Source organism: Doryrhamphus excisus, linkage group LG14 (assembly GCF_037039965.1).
Source record: "Doryrhamphus excisus strain RoL-2023G ecotype Guam linkage group LG14, RoL_Dexc_Guam_v1.1, whole genome shotgun sequence".
NCBI classification, from domain to species: Eukaryota; Metazoa; Chordata; class Actinopteri; order Syngnathiformes; family Syngnathidae; genus Doryrhamphus; species Doryrhamphus excisus.
Genome location: NC_136370.1, coordinates 4334748 through 4354714, shown reverse-complemented (window position 1 = coordinate 4354714; position 19967 = coordinate 4334748). Strand labels below are relative to the sequence as shown.

General features: G+C 41.0%; 1 protein-coding gene across 2 annotated transcripts in view; it reads right to left on the bottom strand.

Annotated features, from left to right (window-relative positions):
• The window catches only part of LOC131140094 (guanine nucleotide-binding protein G(q) subunit alpha), a 32606-nt gene that overhangs the window by 5950 nt on the left and 6689 nt on the right, over positions 1 to 19967 (bottom strand). Inside the window, exons 2-6 of one of the 2 annotated variants that reach the window (XM_058090209.2) lie at positions 9501 to 9685; positions 9031 to 9185; positions 6146 to 6274; positions 3579 to 3708; positions 1649 to 1802 (exon numbers count right to left, since the gene is read on the bottom strand). In XM_058090209.2, the coding sequence (XP_057946192.1) occupies positions 1649 to 1802; positions 3579 to 3708; positions 6146 to 6274; positions 9031 to 9185; positions 9501 to 9685 (753 nt within the window). Of the gene's footprint in view, positions 1 to 1648; positions 1803 to 3578; positions 3709 to 5294; positions 5424 to 6145; positions 6275 to 9030; positions 9186 to 9500; positions 9686 to 19967 lie in introns of both variants that reach the window. The other variant, XM_058090208.2, reaches the window with a different exon arrangement.

Here is a 19967-nt window from a genome sequence, read left to right as displayed (position 1 = left end):
GGAATATTCTGGTTGTTAGAGCATAGAAAACCTGTTTAACATCTTCTATATGAGTTTTTTTAAACATGATTAGAGCTCTCTAAACATGATATAACACCCCTATAGTCACATTTACACCCCATTACCCAATGTAGTAGACATAATAACATAAAACAAGCCTTATGGGGCGGTTAGCACGCAGGTCTCACACCTAGGAGACTCGAGTTCCATTCCACCCTCGACCATCTCTGTGTAGAGTTTGCATGTTCTCCCCGTGCATGCGAGGGTTTTCTCCGGGTACTCCGGTTTCCTCCCACATTCCAAAAACATGCTAGGTTAATTGGCCACTCCAAATTGTCCATAGGTATGAATGTGAGTGTGAATGGTTGTTTGTCTATATGTGCCCTGTGATTGGATGGCCACCAGTCCAGGGTGTACCCCGCCTCTTGTCTGAATACAGCTAGGATAGGCTCCACCCCCCCCATGACCCTCGTTAGAGCGGTAGAAAATGAATGAATAGAAAACCTGTTTACGACCTTCTAAATATGATTTTTGAGATTATCAGTCCCCTTTATACTCGTATTACCCAATATAGTACACATAATAAGTAGAGATAAGAGAAAATAAGACATAAGACATAAAGGAGACATAATATAGACTTATAGTATTGTGAAAGTACCTTGGTGGTGTTTCTTTTTTTACTGCCTGTTCTGTACAGTACTGATATATTACTAGTGTAGAATTATACATCTCAACCCAGCATCTTCAGAATGTCTTATATTTGTATTTTAGTTCATTTAGCAATTTGTATTGGAAACATCTAATGAAGAAAATTGGTCAATGAAGGAATTTAGGCAAAAAATCAAAATATGCTTAAATAGGCAATTTTTTTGGACTAATAGATTGTATTCACCCACAGTGATTATTCCCTCTTTATAAATTGAATATTTTGCTAATTCGAGCATAGAAAACATGTTTACAACCTTTTAAATTTTGACTAAAATTACTAGAGACTGGAGCCCGCCCACAGGGAAGCTGATGTCATTGCAGCGCTTCAGAAGTGATGCCTTATGGGAAAATGTTTATGTTTTTTTTTTAACTAAACTATTGGGACATGTTATGCTTGTATATATACCTTTTGAGTGTTAAGTTACAATGTGATGAATTCATTGGTAATACTGTATATGTATAGTAAATATATACATATATCTTAATAATGGTGCCCTGTGCTTTCCAATGGGTTGACAGCTCGTGGGTGCACTGCTAGCTCGTTATTGGCTGCTTCCAAAGAAAGACCGATCGTTTCCTCACTGACTCGCATGCGGCACAGTATATGAACAATTAGTAGTAGTTCTTAGTAGTAGTTCTGAAGTTAAGGAGAAGCCACAATGTTAATACAATAAAACATTAAATTAGCTGCATCGCTATACAAGCCGTATGGTTCAACGTTTAAGAAAAAAGTACTGGCTTATACCCCAACATTTACAGTAAATACCACACTTTTTCCATAAATTATATATTGCAATATTTGACCTCATTTGCAGAAACACTGTTTATTTGTGAAAGAAGCATAATGTGTTCATTAACTTGAGTGAAGAGCTGCTGCCGATACCGATATGGTAAGAAAGGCAATATTGCGGGGTGCTGGCGATAGTATCAGTGATCTTACCATCAAACTCTGGGAAATAGTCCACCAAGTGCGAGTATGAGATTTTCTCCTCTAGCAGGTCCTTCTTGTTGAGGAAGAGGATGACGGAGGAGTTCTGAAACCACGGGTAGGTAATGATCGTCCTGAACAGAGCTTTACTCTCCTCCATGCGGTTCTGATGGGACAACAATATTTTGTTAAGCACGAATCTCCATATTACAGTTACTTTAAAAGAACGTGATGGCGCCATCTGCAAGGGGGTGGGAGGGGGGTGCTGCAGCTATGAATCCAGCAGAGGGTGCTGTCTTATCAATCCACTCAACACTTTCCAGCAGGAAGATGTAATGTATAAGTACACTACTTTATACGGCATGTCTCAAATTCTTTATTAATGTGTAAAACGGATTAATAACTGTGAGAGGCATATCATAGGGTCTAAACCCTAAAGCAGGGGTGTCTGAAATGCAGCACAGGAGCCATTCGCAGGCCGGGTTTTTTTATTGGTCAGCACCCCATTGTAAAAATATGGTATAACGAGGGGAAAAAACCCCAGAAGAAAATATGATTTCATGAGAATAACGTTGACATATGAGAAAAAATCATTTCATTCGCATACAGCTTCAATTTAAAGAAAAAAAGTTATTCACTCAGGTTAGACATGCTACAGTGGTGTGAAAACATCTTTGCCCCGTTCCTGATTTGAGAATCCATGCTTTCATTTATCACAGCAAGTCTTCCAGGTCATGAAGCAGCAAAACAGCCCCAGACCATCACACTACCACCACTGTATTTTACTCTTGATGATCTTTTTCTGAAATGCAGAGTTACTTTTAATTATGAAAATGGACACCCACCATCCAAAAAGTTAAAAACTTTTGTCTCGTCAGACCACAGAGTATTTCCCCAAAGGTCTTGGGGATCATCAAGATGTTTTCTGGCAAAATTGAGACAAACCTTAATGTTCTTTTTGTTCAGCAGTCGGTGTCGGAACTCTGCCATGCAGGCCCAGTATCTTTCTTATGGTGGAGTCATGAACACTGACTGTAACTGAGGCAAGTGAAGCCTGTACTTCTTTGGATGTTGTTGTGGGGTCTTTTGTGACCTCTTGGGTCATCACTGCACTCTTCTCTTGGAGTTATTTTGTTTGGCTGGCCACTCTTAAGGATCACCACACTTCCATGTTTTGATCATTTTTGGATAATGGCTCTCACTGTGGTTGTGCCTTTTGTGCTCAGTTGTGTCATTTACTAATATTTAAATTTGAAGATCTGAAACATTTAAGTGTGACAAACATGTAAAAAAATGAATGATAAAGGGACCAAACACTTTTTCACACCACTGTATATGCTTATGTTCATTAAACAAGACATAATTAGTATAATGACAACAAAACAGTACAGCTGTTTGTTGAGCAATACTGTGGCTTCCTGTGGGACAAAAATGAGTGCCAAACTAACCACACTACATATTTGTTTTAAAAACAAAATGTCACATTTGGATTTTGAAGACCAGAAGCTCGGTGGATAACTCTAGCAATGCAAGAATAACAGAGATACGTTTGGTAAGGATGTGATCAAACAAGTTGGCATCGCTTGGCTTTGCCTGTCTCAAGCTCAATAGTTAATTCTGTTAGCAACCCTATGTGACACAGCAGACGTGTAGGATTTCCTTCCGCACGCCGATTTTTAGCAGCAATTGGCTGCCATTGATCGGTGGCCGATCGATTAGAGCATCCCTTGAAGAAAGTCATAATATTGCAAGAACATTTAAAGAAAACAGTACGAATGGAAATTTTTTTTACAAATTTCACAATATTAAAGTGGCCATTGCATCCTTTCATTTTTCACTATGTGGTCCTCATTGGAAAAAGTTTGGACAACCCTGGTTTATAGTATCAAAAATATGCATTTTTTTCATGGCTTTTTGAACATGTGGTGTTCATGTTTCCCACCTCGTTGTCGGACTCCACCAGGACCTGGTCATACTCGCTCAAGGCCACCAGGAACATGATGGAAGTGACGTTCTCAAAGCAGTGGATCCACTTCCTCCTCTCTGACCTCTGACCCCCGACATCCACCATCCTGCAGCCAGGATGAAGGGAAAAGAAGTCAAGTGGTTTAAATCCTCGATATTAATCGCAGGGACGGCTTCAATAAATGTTGCGACAGGTTGTTTGAATCCATCGAAAATGTGGTATCAAAAGGTAGAAGGTATGAAATACCGCCTTGACCCGAATGTAAGACCTGTCGAGGCCCGTTTTTAGAAAAAAATACTTAAAAAAATTTACCTCCAAGACAAACGTATTACTTATGCATGAAAAAAAAAACCAACAACTGTGTAACCTCTGTTCTCCATGCGTGGATACTTTGTTTGGCCGTGCATTTGTACCAATAACTTTTGTCGAAAACCAAATCCCACAAATACCAGAGTTCCACTGTATATTTCTTAAGTTTCAATGACACCATTATCTTAAAATTTGCTAACGAGTTTTTTTTGGGGGGTATATCCCCTCCCAGCGCGTCTTTGCGAGTGACCGGAAGAAAATCTCTGACTCACTCAGCCTTTTTAAAACAACCCAGCCTTTGCCAGACAATGGGTTCTTGAAGTTGAATGAAGGGATTTTTAGCATCCGAAGATAAATGTAGCCATCAAAGAACATACATCAGATGGATTCAACACTGAAGCAGTTTTTAAGGCATTCCGAGTGAATGGATGCAGATATTGATAAGAATACACAAAGGAGCGATGCACCATGTGAGCGAGTCATGCATGCGACACAAGACACAAGTGCAGCTCAAGCTATGACCGGTTTGAAACTGAAAGGCATTCAAAAATATTAGACCACCTAACTGGATGTATGGCTTATTCAAACTTTCCTACCTGATGTGATCTAACTGAACGAGAAGACAGAACGTGAGCGTGACATCTCGTTCTTATAATGCTGGCACCGGCTGAGCCATTCATGAACATCTCCACTGATTAATTGCTGTGCAAATCCTCAAGAGGTTTCATCATTCTAGAGCGTCTCTCCTTGACGAGGTCACTCGTCAATCTTCGGGGGATTTGAGGCCCCCCGCTTTCATTAATTTGAGCAGCCATTCGTCGCCAATCCATGGTACAAATGACATCAATTAGGGGACTATATTGTGCAAACAGATGCATGGGTGCAAGGTGGGACTGACGGTGCAACGCTGCGCCCCGGTGGTGGCCCGTTACATTTCGCTCCACAGAGACGCACACCATTACCAGGGCCCTGCAGGACCCGCAACCCAAAAATAAACGTATCCCTCCAACGTGGAGAGGACGACCTGGTTTTTTTTTCTTATGCCAGCCAGAAAGGAAAAGAGGCAACGAGGAGGAAGACGAGAGGAGATGACCCATTTGCGACGAGTGGGCACCGGAATGTAGAACTTCATTTGCACTTCTAAAATGTCTTGTGTCCATTACACCTTTTGTTTTTTTTTATTAATATTAGCTAGTTGAATCAAATAGCCCTTGGGTGTCTAGGCATGCGAGTCTGCCCTTCACAGTCGCGTATAATATTTTCAGCATTTCAGCATGGTCAGATATTTAGTCTAGGAGCTATTTTGGAGCTAGCTGCAGATTTTCCCTTGACATGGCAGCAATAAGAGCAATAATAATGGTGCGGGGTGAGTTCATTTTCTACCTGAAAATGATGCTTTGCAAGTCGAAGGGGTACTCTATGATTCCCGTAGTGGGGATGCGCACCCTGAGCACATCCTGCTGAGTGGGAAGATAGTTGGGATCTGCAATGCGATCCAGATCGGAAAGATAGCTACAGGCCAGCCAGGCAAAGAGAGAAAGAGAAAAAACAGACACAACAACAAAAAAAGAAGAGGAGAGAGACAGGATAACAGTTATATAAAGCGTGACAGGTCATTAGAGCAACCCCGCCCCTTTGCCATTCCAGGAAGTGTGGATCAATCCTGTCAGAGAGAAAAAAAGCCAGACACTCAAAGAGACAAAAAAAGGGGAAGAGTTGAAACTCCACTTTCATCCTTGGAACTTTGAATATGTGGACAGTAAGGTCAAAGCAGGAGGAAAGGTTAGCAGATAAAGACGGGGTTTGAACAGGCATGACATCAAAGATAACAGGAAGTCCACTGTGGATATTTTCTAAGCGCTTCCTCATGTATCTTTGACATCACAACACAAACCCACAAACTTCATCAGGCACGTGGTGGTTGCTCCCTCCCCCCTTCAAGCGTCAGTGCAACCTGAGGCAGACCCTCAACACAACTGCAAACAAACCACTGATGTCTTATCGCCCTGTTTCAGCTGGAGCTGCTTTGTTGGAAGGACATTTTGCTGGTTTGTTTAGCTCGAATGAGATCCTGTTCTATGAATACGTTCATCCCTCTCCACTTTCTGCTCTGAATTTCGCTGCTTCACTCGACAAAGTATATGAATTAATAAATCATGCGTCATCAGTGGATTTGTGTGCCGGAGTGGTGGTGATGCTGCAGTCCTGGATCTATGGGGGAGGAGGGAGGGTACCTGAAGATGACATTCTCCAGATCAAATGGGTACTCAATAATGCCCGTGGTGGGAACACGGACCCTGAGCACATCCTGCTGGGTGGGGACGTAGCCGTCCGCAGTCACACGGTCTAAATCGCTAAGATAACTGGAGATATACAGTACATGTACACATGTGGATAACACAAGCAGCACATATAGGAAATACCGTAAATGCTCTACAATGCTCTAATAATGATTCAGAGGGCATGAGAAAGCAGGAAGGAAAAACCGAGCTCAGCGCAGCAACAGAACGGTGCTTCCCATACAGGGCTCGACAATAACGATGTACCGATGGCCCGGGGCAAGTTAAAACAAAATTCGGGCAAGTAAATCCAATCAGTGATATTCCCGTCGGGCAAGTGCACTTTAGCATGCCATACTGCCAAGAGTTGTTTTTTTTTAAGCGGTTCTTGTTGGGTGTTGGTAAAACACGGACTACGTAATTCCGGTGGTAATTTGCAAACCAATCCTTGCAAATCTTGAAATGGACCAATCAGATTCGTTTATTTAGACCGCGGTCCGTAATCCACAGTCCGCGTTTTACCCACACCCGTTGTTCGCGATCAACCAATCAGCGATCGTTTGACTACGAAAACATCCATCATGGCGTCGCTGCCAACATCGTCTAATTCTGAAGGAAACAGCAAAAAGTGATGAACCAGTGCCTCCTAAACAAGTATTTTATTAGCGGCAGCAAATCAAAGGATGGCACAGGTGAGTGAATCACATTGCTGTGACAATTTGAAGTGGTCACAATGAAACACCACCGATTCCAAGTGCTGATTTTGCACAAGCTACAAAATCTAGCACTTCCATTTCTCTGTGTATTTTTCTCACCTTTACTTCACAAATTATTGTTTGACCATTGAGCTTTTTTTCTGGATTAAAAACACTTTACTAGTACACAAATGTGTCTATTCAATAATGTTTCATTGTGGTGCACAACTTATAAATATCACTGCTTACTACGACTACGATGTGTAAGGTATTATTTTATTATTTTATTTATTTGAGATTCTCATGTGATGCCACAAAAAATTACATGATATCATTATGGCAGTCTTTTCATTTTACATGGGGCAAGTTCGGGCAAGTAGTTCTCACCTTAAGGATTCCCTATGGGCAAGTCATTTTGGTTTTTAATGTAGAGCCCTGCCATACATTTTATTTACATGTGGAGGCCCGCTACAAATACATGTGGTGCTGCCTATTGGCCCTCGCTCATAAACTCATTACAACACACCTGGTCTGACGGAGAGGATGCCGACAAACCAGGAGGGACTGGTGGTAGCACCAAAGTCGTAAAAAAATTGACTGAAGGGATTTTTGGCGATTCTGACAGGAAAACCTGCTCTCTCCCTCCCGTCTAAAAGCATGTCCTGTTGTTGGCATTGACAAAAAGAAAACTCACAAAAATAAGCAACAGAACAAAGTTCTTCAAAGTTTTTCGACTGACTTATTGCAAATGCGTGATGGTCAGCTATGCAAATTTGACAATTCCCCCACCACAAATAGATAACAATCCCATGGGAAACACTGAGAATGTCATAAAAGCGCACCCGGTGACTACAGGAGACTCGTCGGTTCACTGAAGAGAGGCATTAAATGGAGCATTTACGGTATGGACCACACCTGCAGGTACGCAAGGCATTAGACATCAGTAATACACCATCAGTAATACAACACGCCCACCACTAGAGGGCACTGTACATCACATCTCAGGCCACTAAGCCTGAGGTCTTGTCAACAGAAGTGGGGAACCTGTGTCCTAACTGGGGTCATTTTTAATTGTAGATCTCAGAAGGGACGGTATTTGGAAGCCTGTTTAAGATACTGAAAGAAAAAAAATCATAATTCCGAGATACGTCAAAATTATGACATAAAAAGCCAAAATTATGACTGACATGAAGTCATAATTAGAAGATTCAAAACTCAAAATGACAAGATAAAAAGAGATTCACTTTGTGTCTCAAAATTATGACTTCATCCCATTATTATTATTCTTGTAATTTCGAATTTCTTAACTCATAATTAGGACTCTCTTATAATTCTGACTTTTTATTTCATAAATATGACATATCTCATAACTATCTCAAAAATTAGGACTGGTTTTAATCTCAGAATTGATTTTTAATTCGTCAATTGAATTTTTAATCTTAGAATTTGATTTCCTTATTCCATAACTATGGCTGCACGGCGGCCGAGAGGTAAGCGCGTAGCTTGGAGTTTGATTCCACTCTCGGGCATCTCTGTGTGGAGATTAAATGTTCTGGTTTTCTCCAGGTACTCTGGTTTCCAAAAACTCCAAATTGTCCATAGGTATGAATGTGTGAATGGTTGTTTGTCTATATGTGCCCTGTGATTGGCTGGCCACCAGTCCAGGGTGTACCCCACCTCTCACCCGAAGACAGCTGGGATAGGATCCAGCACCTCCGCGACCTTCATAAGGATAAGCTGTAAAAAATGAATGAATTGATTTTTAATCTCATAATTTGGGATTTTCAATCTTATTATTTGATGTTCTTTGACTTTATCTCAGAATTCTGACTTTTTTATCTCTTAATGTCATAATTTTGACTTCATTATAACTTAGCGTTGGGATATTTTCTTTCTTTCAGTGGCTTCCATACCACAATGATCAAACATATGTTTGTTACTTGATATCATGAGCATACTGTTTGTGGATTACATTTTTGGGCCTTATAGCGGTTCCTCAGTGGGAGTGTGTGTAGGTTGCCCACCCCTGATGAACAAGCTACAGTGCAAAGGCAATGTACTTCTTGAGTGGTATGCAAAGTGTGTATTTGGGACTAGTGAGGAGCCATATTTACACTCCACCAACATAGAGAGAGACAAACGTACTATTTAGTCGAATCAGAGAGCTGGTACTCCCGGCGGCGGTCGTAGGCCTCTTGGATCCCCGGGTCGGCCCACAGGCTTTTGATAGCCGTGATGTAAGGCTGGTCAAAGCCGTTGATTTTCTCAATGTCCACTTCTTTCACCAGCATGGCGTTAGACTGCAGAGGCAAGGGAGGGAACATACAGTCCATTCTCCAAGACAAAAAAATCCACTCTATTTATTTTATATTCACCACCGGTGAATCTTATATCACACCGAAACGATTAGTAAAACTTTTCTGCCCTTCTGAAATAACATAATAAAATAAAATTGGACCACAATCAGCACATATCCCAAGAGCACATCAGTCCTCAATTAGAGGTTGACAATAAGAGACCTGCAGCTCTCTCTGAGGGCTGGAATTGAGGGCTGCTGTTGCTCAATAATAGCCTCAACGTTGCCACCTTTTTGAGGAAATTACGTCAGCACTTACCCGATTCTGTTCGTATTTGTAGGGGATCTTTAGGTTCTCCGTGGCCCGAATCATGGCCTGCATGGAGGTGAAGATGTTTTGGTAAACGAGTCTGATGAAGCCCCTCTTGTCCTCGTCGGAGTAGCCCGCGCCGTGGATGATCCTCATCTGCTTGATGAAGGTGCTCTTGCCGCTTTCGCCCGTACCTGGAACACAGAGTCAAACACCCTGTTAAGTGTACCACATATTTTGGGAGAAAAATACACCTTTTATGTTGCACAAAACTGCAATTATTGTGTTTTTGGACAGAATTTGGCAGAGTGAGCAGCTAAGGAGAGGTGTCCAAAGTGAGGCCCTAAATACAGTTAAAAATGCAAAAATCTGCAGTAAATTAACAAGAATAAAGTCAAAACTTAGGAAAAGTTTTTCAAAGTTGTAGTCTAACAAGAAAAAATATATACTTAGCAATCAAATATTATGAAGGGAAAAAAACATTTTCAGAATACAAGTCAGAATATTATGAGAAACACAACAAAGTAAACTTGTAATTTTTGAAACATTTTGGTTAGCGAAAAGTATGGGACTAAAGTCATAATTTTATGAGAGGAAAATTTACAAGACAAAACTTGTAAACTAAACTAAACAGCAGAAATGAAAAACATTATATATATGGGAACAAAGTGGTGGTGCCAAGCTGACAGACGAGGGCTGGCCCTAATATAGCCAGTAGTACATTTAAACATTTACACTGAATGTATGTGATCGGTATTCGCTGATTTCACTGATGGGTTATCGGTAAATAAAATAAAGAAAATAAAACCCTGATCGAAAATGAAAAAAAAACAGCTGTAATTTAACTATACAGTATAAAGTCAAAATATTAAGAGGAAAAAGTCACAAATTCACAAGAATAGGGTGAACAAAAATAATGTCAATTTAGTAGCAAAGTTGAAGTAACGTTTTTCAGAGCAAAACGATGAGTACAGTTGTAATTTTTGGAAAATAGTTGGAAAATAGTTCAAATGCTACAAGAATTAAGTACAAATATTTTTGGAATAAACTCATAATTACAAAAGCAAAAAGAAAGCTCAAATAGTTGACTAAAAAATGACTTAAAAAATGACTAAAAATGTCTGTAATTTTAAGTTTAAGTCAAAATATTAAGAGAAATCAATGTTCATTTTCTGAGACTAAATTTGTAATACTATGATAATTTTAGCAGCATAGAGTCGATTTGTTATACACATACATCAGCACCCAGATGCTACATGACTTGTCACACTTTATTATAGCCGGGTTATACTGTCCAGAGTTGAACTTGGTTTTACACGTGCATGGCCTTCATTTCATTCTAACACAGACTCCACGGGTGTGTGCTATTGTATGACCGCCAGACATGTTAGAAGGCACCATGCTTGGGCCATATGGTCACACTTGAATATTTGAATATGCTATGCTGTCCCCAGCTACCAAGCTTGTGGGCCATTAAAGGGACAAGGAACATTTAGTACGGGGCCACACAGCAAGATTGTGAATTAATCAACTCAATTGAATCAGACTAATTCATCTTGAAAAAAATGACCTCTTCTGTCCGTACAAAAAGCTAACTCATGCTGCTTTTTCTGTTTAATTAGCGGGGACTGGCTTTGGGTGTCACTTGTGTCTCCCATTGCCCGAGATGGGAAGTTCAGAAACAAGATCAGGGCTCTTGTATCGACTGTAAAGCACAGCACAGCTGAGCCATCTAGTGGCTCCTCTGTGAACTGCTGGGGACTTCCGGCAATGCAGTCCATAATTTATAAATGCCGAAACTAACAAGGAGTTGTGGATTTTAATTTTTCTCCCCAAGGATGGGAGACGAGTCCAGGGACTTGCAACCTTGGTTTTCAGTTTCAAGTGAGCTCCAGGAGACAAAGTTTGATGCTGATTTTTGAGCTCAGGGTTTGGTGAGTTGAAGCAAATAAGCATAATATGTAAAAACATGAAGCCAGCATTTCAAGGAGAGCTTGAGTTTACTTTAAAAATTGGTCACATGGTAGGTTTGTGCATCGAATTCTAAAAAACAGCACTCTTGTCAATTGTTCTAAGGACTAGACCCTCAAAGGATTAGATTGCTCCTGTCACATAGGGGATCTTTGACTCGCAATTTTGTTGTGGGTTCTCAAAAAGAGCAGATTGCTCCTGTAATAGTGCATCTTCGACGAGTGTTTTTGTAGTAAACCCTTAAAGGACTGTAGTCACAGGATCTGTGACTCATGTTTTCGTTGTAGGTGCTCAAAAACTGCTCCTGAATAGTTTTGTTAGTACTGTAGATCCTGAAAAATAGCAGAACGTGCCTGTCAAATAGTGAATTTTTGACTTGCGTTTTTACAGTCCATCCTTAAAATGGTATAGCGCTCCAGTCACAGAGGGTCTTTGGGTAGCATTTTTGTCACAGGTCCTCAAAAACAGCAGACAGAGGCTCTTTGACTGCAAAAACAGTTAGTTGCTCCTGACATAAGCAGCTCTTTGACAAGCGTTTTTACAGTAGATCCTTCCAATGTTAAAGGGCTCCTGTCACATTGAGGATCTCTTACTAGCCTTTTCGCTGTATTTGCTCAAAAACAGCAGACTGCTCATTACATAGAGTGGATGTTTGACTAGATTTGTTGAAGTACTGTAGACCCTAAAAAGCAGCAGATCTCCAGGTAGTGGATCTTTGACTAGTGTTTTCATAGTAGATCCGTAAGTAGAGTAGAGTACAGTAGAGCGCCGCTGTCACAGAGGATCTCTGACTAGCCTTTTTGCTGTAGGTTCTCAAAAACAGCAGATTGCTCCTGTCACAATTGCACTCCTGTAGTGAGTGCATCTTTGAAGTAGAAGTAGTATTTTTGAAGTCAACCCTGAAAGGAACAGCTCCAGTCACTGTAAGGATCTTTGACTCATGTTATAAAGCATTGTGTGCTACATTGTATGTATGAGAAGTGCTCTACAAGTAAAGTTTGACTGATTGATAAACACTCAACAGCACTCAAGAGCAGATGGCATGTAGCGGATCTCTGACTAATTCTGTTGTAACAGATCATCAAAAACAGCAGAACGCTCCTGTCATATAGTGACTCTTTGACAAGCGTTTTTGCAGTTGGTCCTCAAAAACAGCAGATCACTCCAGCCACAAAGAGGATCTTTGACTACTGTTTTGTTGTCCTCAAAAACACCAGTTTGCTCAGGAAATATTGTGAAGCTTTGGCCAGCTTAAAAACAGCAGAATGTTCCTGTCATATAGTGGCTCAAGCCACTTTGGAGTAGGTCCTTAAAACAATATAGTGCTTTTTTCACATGAAGAATCTTTTACCAATGTTAGGTCGCTCCAATCACATGCAGTAGAGAAACTTTTTTGCTGTAGGTCCTTAAAAGGATCTCATCGCTCCTGTCAGAGGATCTTTGACAAGCTGTTTTGCAGTAGAGCCTTAAACACAGCAGAACACTCTTGTAATATGGAGTAGTGATTCTCACGGCCCCAAAGTGGCTCGCAGACCCATTCTCAGTCTTAAAAATCTTTTCTTTTTTATACATTTGTTACAGTGTGGCAGTCCTGTCACTTGTTGAGGCCAAGGCAGTGCACTCATTCATTAAATAAAAGATATCCGAGTTGAAAAATGTATGCAATGTGGGTCACGGCTTGTCATTTCAGGGTGATGGTGGGTCCCACAGCCAAACCAGTTGAGAACCACTGGTACAGAGGAACTTTGACCAGTGTAAGCATTTTGCATGTGTTTTAATTTATGGCTAAGATAGTACAGTATGGAGGGATAGATACTTTTGAAATTGAATAACTGAATAGTATAATAACCCTGGTCTAAATCCTCCAAACATGGCTTTGTTGTACCAGCTGACTCCCTTCCATGATGAATTCCCACTGCCAAGTGCTCATAATTGACATATTAGCTTTCTGAGGAATTTTCCTGCTGGTTGAAAAGTGAGCACACTGGAAACGAGTTCCAAGGCAGCGGAGGAGGAGGAGGACGTGCTAATTTAATGAAGATAATTAATCTGGCCTACATTCTGCCTTCAACGCTGCCTGCGACAAAAGGTGACAGCGGGGGTCTTTGTCAAAACAAAAGAAAAGGAAAAAGAAAACTTCCTTTTAGTGCTCCTCGTGTTGAGCCTGAAGGCTCATTGCAGGATTTCATGGAGAGATCATTTTAAACAGCAGCAATGAGTAAAAAAAAAATAAAATGTTTGCCAAATACATATCATACACACCCACTAGCTTGTTTTTGTTGCCTGTATTTGACACAATGTGCTCTGCATGGCTGCAGACTCCATCCTCGGGTCATGACGGCATTTCAGTAAATTGAAGAGGGATCAAGCACATACATAATATCTGCAAACTGTAAAAACACACACACACTCATCTCAGCACCACCTACATTCAAGGTTTTTGAAGAGCAGCCATATTTCTGTCACCATGACAACCCCTCTTACCGTCTCCCTTGTTCTTTTTTCTTCCATTTCTGTTGTTTTTTTTATCCCCTCCCATCCTCCCCCTTCACTCTCCTCTCTTTCGTAGCAGACAGTAAATAGAACCGTGGGGCCCTCAGGCTTGCTCTGTGCTCTTCATCTTTTGGTCGGCCGTGGAGACGAACAAGCGGTTTTTGGGTTATGGGGCGGGGGCGGTGGGAAGCTGGTGTGTGAGGTCGGTTCAAGGCGTTGTAACACCACAGATTGCAAAAATGCAGAGAAGAGGAGAATATGCCTTAATTGGGGATGCCAAAGTAGTGTAGCCATTCAAACACGACTAGAAATGGCTGGAACAGGCATGCCAGGCCAGTCGGTGGCAGTGTCTCTTTATTAAGAAGCACTGCACACACACACACACACACACACACACACACACTAACTGCACTTTACCGGAAGATGTATCATTTGGTTTAAAATTGAAGATAATCATTAAAAGTCTGTATTAGTGGATTGTTACAGGACATTCAGTTTAAGACCTACACAGCTACACAGTAGTTAGGCAGGTGTCCAAAGTGGCTGATGTTTTGTTGTACAAAAACAAAGAAAAAAAGACAAAAAGTCATAATAATTATTAACATTATGGCATAATTATTATGGGCATAACATCGCAATACTCTGAAAAAACATTCTGTGTATTTTTGCAAACATTTTGCAATATCAGTAAACAAAGCAGAGCAGAATTAAGAAAAACTTGTACAAAACTCAAAACAGTTGGGCTACTATGCTACTATGTGTCACTGCAAAAAAAAATATAAATAAACCTTAAAATTAAATAACAGCAAAAATGGAAAAAAGTAGCACATCTGTGGTGTGCAGTGAGGGCCAGCAAGGCCTTCTCCGCTGGCCTGAGCACTGACCTACATTTGAAAATAACATTGTAGTATTTGTTCTATGAACTGATATTGACTCCCATCACTCTGTTATCTTCATTTCATGTTCTTGGCTGCAGCGCTTCCAGTAGAGTATGCGTATGTTAGATTTTTTTTTGTCCAATCAGATGATTTCAACTTCTTTGTGTTGCTATAGCAATGTAGCAGTAGAATCAGGTTCCTGGAAATCCTTGTGAGGTCGCTCTCCAATTCACACTATTGCAATGTGGCTGTTTTATTTACGCTAGCTTGCAGGCCCCCACTTCTGATGGGTTGGTCCATCTAACCATCTACTTATCTATGCAGGCAACCATGGTGCCAAACATTAAAAACTGAGAATTAAAGTATAGGACATGTCCATGCTGGGCACCCTTGCATGTGCATCTGCAAAAGTGCCTCTTCTAAGCAACCCAAATTTGCACTTATAACAGCGGCAAAGCAAGCCGGTTCTGATCCGTTTGCTGTGTTGTCACGGCCAATAAAAATGTGCCTCTCCAGAGGTGACGGCGAGTATATTTGGATGATTGCTGGCTGTTTCAGCTCAGGATCGTTCACCAGCTCAAAGTCTGATTTATTTCTCGTGACCCCGTCACAAGATCCACTCCACACTGTCGTGTCCCTCTTTCATCAGCCGGCACACTGCGGGCCTCTGTCTTCCGTCTCCTCCCCGGCCGCAACCCTTTTTACACGCCCTTACCAGACAGAGATACCGCAACCAGCCTCCTTACCGCCCCCTCCCTTTAAGGTTGACAAGGAAGTACATCTCTCCCTTCTCATCGCTCTCTGTCCCGGTCAAGAATTTTGAATATTCTTACAATCCTATCCATTCTCTTTTGGCATGACCTAGAAAAAGGAGGTCACCTTTTAATAGCGCTCACACACATTCACGCACACAGTTGATGATGTAGTCCTGTTCTAGCTAAGAACAAGTCAGAGCTTGAATGATGCAAGGTAGGCTCGCCGCCCACACGTACACACACATAAAAACATGCAGTGCAGGCTCACCCGATGACAAATAAAGCTCAAAATGGAACGAGTTCATTGAGTCCATTAAGAGACAATGTATATATCATGGCAGCTTGCATAGAGGATCCCCTTGCCAGCCTTGGTGATGCTATGCTTAGACAGTGGAACCTTGGTTAGTGTATGCCCCGGTTCGCGTGGTTTTTGGTTAAAGTAAAAAATATATGCGAAAATTTAGCCTCGGTTTGCGTACATTTATTGCACAATATGACATGTGTCGTGTTGTTAACATATTGTGTAAATCCAACTGTGTTCTTAATGTATTTTTAGCACAAAAGTCCTCGATGGCATCCTTGGAAGTCAGCTAAGTTACTCATCTATGATGTCATCAGCGATTTGCTCTCAAAAATGATAACACATAATACTGTTACATGCACAACATAATTGTAAATGACTCAAAAAGCACTAACGTTGCAATCAATTTAGCAACGCGTTGAAGTGCTAATCTTGCCAGCATGCATTACCTCGCTCCGTCAAGTTGACAACACGTCAAAGCGCTAACCTTGCCAGCCTGTTGCCTGATGCCTGATGCCACCCCATCAAGTTAGCAACATGTTGTCAGCCTGTGGTACCTCGCCCCATCAGGTTAGCAATGCGTTGAAGTGCTATCCTTGCCAGCAAGAGCTACCTTACATCAAGTTGACAACACATTGAAGTGCTAACCTTGCTAGCCTGTATTACCTCACTCCAAGAAGTTAGCAATGCATTAGGACGCTAACCTTGTCAGCCAGTCTTATTCCAAGGTAGCAGTGCTAACCTAACTGGATGATTTCATCGGGCCAATCATCCAGTCCAGTCGCGCACACACAGCCGCACTAGCATGCGCTGCTAAACTATGCTATCCCCGCTATCTTACATTCACACTCTGTAATAGGAGGGGTTTTTTTAGCAATAGTGTTAAACTTTTGATCAACTGAAGAACAGCTTACTTCAATTTTGCATCTTATAGCTCTATTTAGAACCTCCTTAAGATCCAACAGTGCAAAACATAAATTATTGCAAATACGTACATTGAAGGCCATTGACAAACACACTATGCACACCCTCACTCTGCACCAGCCTTTATTACGACAAGCTTCCCAACACGTGCTTCCAGGTGTTGCCATGTTGGTGTCTCAGGGTGTGCTGGTGTGTGTCTCAAGACAACAAACTGGAAATACACGCTATAGCGTGCTTGGCACATAACAAGCATGCAAATTAAAGAACCTCAGGGGCCATTTAAATGCAAACGGTTACAAAGGGAGCACTATTATTTACATGACAAGGTCCTTCTGGAGCCTGGAAACACAAATATTTAAATGTTTAATATAAAACAGGTCTCAAATTGTTAACAGGACCGCCAATCAGTAGCAAAAGTACAGTATGTACAGTACTACTATCAATGGCAGTATATGGCCATATGTATTATACACGTTTTACTTACATATATTAATTAAAAGACACGTAAAAATATTATTTATATTTAACCTTATATAATATAGTTTTTGGAAATGATTCTATATCGATGATGTTTTATGAACAAAACCTATGTGTGGACAAGAGGCCAAAAGGCATCGGAAAAATATGTTGTTTTTTTAAATACCCATATTTGTGTGGAGATGTTCTTGAAACTGGCAAAATGTAAAAAAAAATGTACTGGAAGAGCAGTGAAGCATCAAAATTAGGGGTGCAACAATAGATAATTCAAGGTTCGGTTCAATAAGTTTTTTTAAAAAGGGAATTTTAAGTTATTTTACACGAATAAAGACTAAAACTAACAAGAAAAGGTAATAATTTTATGAGAATAACGGTGTAATATTATGAGGAAAAATAATGTCAAAATATTGAGAGGAAAAAAAGTTGCAATATTACAAGAATAAACTCGTAATATTAGGAGGAAAAAAAACAATGTAGTCCTAGTAACTACGTTGAAATATTAAAAAATATATACAAGTTAAAATATTATGGGAATAAAGTAAGGATCGACTGATATGTTTTTTTTGCCTGATGCAGATTTTTTTCAAATCACCCTTCACTGATGGCCGATTTTGCTTGGGCCGATATTTGTGGCCGATGCTGCTTTTTCTCCCTCAATTTACATATATATATATATATATATATACACAGTATAACAATGATAACAAATATTACGGGTCTCAAGTTTAAACAAATATTTATTGAAATGTAAATACTGAACACAGTAGGATTCAGCTTTCTTAAACACACATTTAAACGACATTATCAACTTTAAAAGGAATTCAACCATGTGCAAAACATTACTGCCGGAGTTTAAGTTTTATCTTGCATCGATGTGACGACTGCTCCTCTGCAGTGAGACCCCCCCCCCCCACCCACACACACACAAACACATCACACTAACACAATTTAGTACGATATATAAAAGATTTCTCTCATCAATAAAGTTCGTGTTGTGCACGCTAAAGACCTCTGATAGCAGACACGTGTGCGTGCATGCTCGGAGAGCGCGCACACACATAATACGACACACATTTAACCTCAGCCCAGAGTTGGCTGAGTGAAACTCCTCCAAACACCATGGGACTGAATTGCCAACGTTGACATTAAAGCGGTGTTGGTAACAGCTGTACATATTAGCCTCCAACTACATCAACAGCTCCCTAATTCCAACGGTAGGCACTTTTAAAGAGGAAGCATTCAGCAGCATTCCTGGTTTTCACACCCACAAACTAAACTATATTTTCAAGCACGTATATTGCATGCACTTGGCGTTCATGTTTCCTATTTCAAAGCAGGTGGCAATATTTCAACTAAGTTTAACTGTTAGAGGCTAATTAAAAGTTGAATACGTACCCTTGTTGTGATTCACCACTCTTACAGTGTGGGAGGGGTACTTCGACTGCGTGTGTTGCAGGGTCCTCCGGCAACACTAAGGTGCCCAACAGATGCCTGTCGGACCCACGCGCGTATCAGCCAATTCCGATTCAAGTAAAGAACGCAAATATCGGGCCGATGTATCAGTCGATCCTTAGAATAAAGTCATAATATTAGGATTTACACATCCAGTTTGCTATTGAACATTACAGTTATGAAAAACACCAATGATCAAAGTGACTATACAGCCAAAGGCAACACATCAAAAACTTTTTTTCCAATTCATCATAAAATACCAGCAACAATAGCTACATGTCCATATTGGGGTCCATGGCGCACATGACATAATGGCCTTTTTTTTTTTTTTTTTAAAGGTTTTGCATGGAAGGAGCCACTCCAAATGCAACCAGGACTTAATCACCAACTTATTTTATCCGGAATTTGGATAATAAAGCTAAACAAAATGCAGTTTTGCATGCCCCTTGAAATGCCGCAAATCAAGAGGGAGACTTTGATGTCAGTGGACGTTTGTGACTTGGGTTACAGTATCATTGGATGGAGACCACTGTATCGGTTCAACAATACCCGTTGTTTCACCACTTGTCGGCCTGTCGCCGTAACCTTAGGGCGGTTGAGTGATGATAGGAAATGAGCAAAACAAGTTTACAGCACTGGCTTGATAAACAATGAAGAATAGTCCAACAGTACTTCTGTCTGCAAAAAAACTCTTGCTTGGCTGCTAAGAACTAAAAACAGACAAGACACTAGATAGCGATGCTACTTAAGCCAGTGCTTTTATTTTGGGGGAGTCTCATCATGGAAATTCTACAAGATATGCCCACACATGGGCAAAACCTAATATGCACGACGGCTACACCACATTTTACCGTGTCCACATTTGCTTCAAGCGTAGCTCGTGCCCCCCAATCCTAACATGCGTCCACCAGCACGCCAAAATGGAAGTGGTAACAAAAAAGATCAAGTGACAAAAGTGGAAAATAGTGATGAGAGGGTAAGTGTGGGCTGTGATGTACTGTACTGTACACGCGTGGCAGCTGGTGGGAGTGAGCCGGCATGAATGCGCCACCCTGTCATCACAGAGGGGGCCTGGAGGAAACTGGCAGCGGGCAGGAAAGCAGGCTACGTCCCCCAGCCGTAGAGACGGTATGTGGGACAGTCGCCATCTAGCCTCAATCACCCCGAACCTCCAGAGAACCAGACGTGACCCCATTTATGAATGTGTGTGTGTTCATCTGACTTA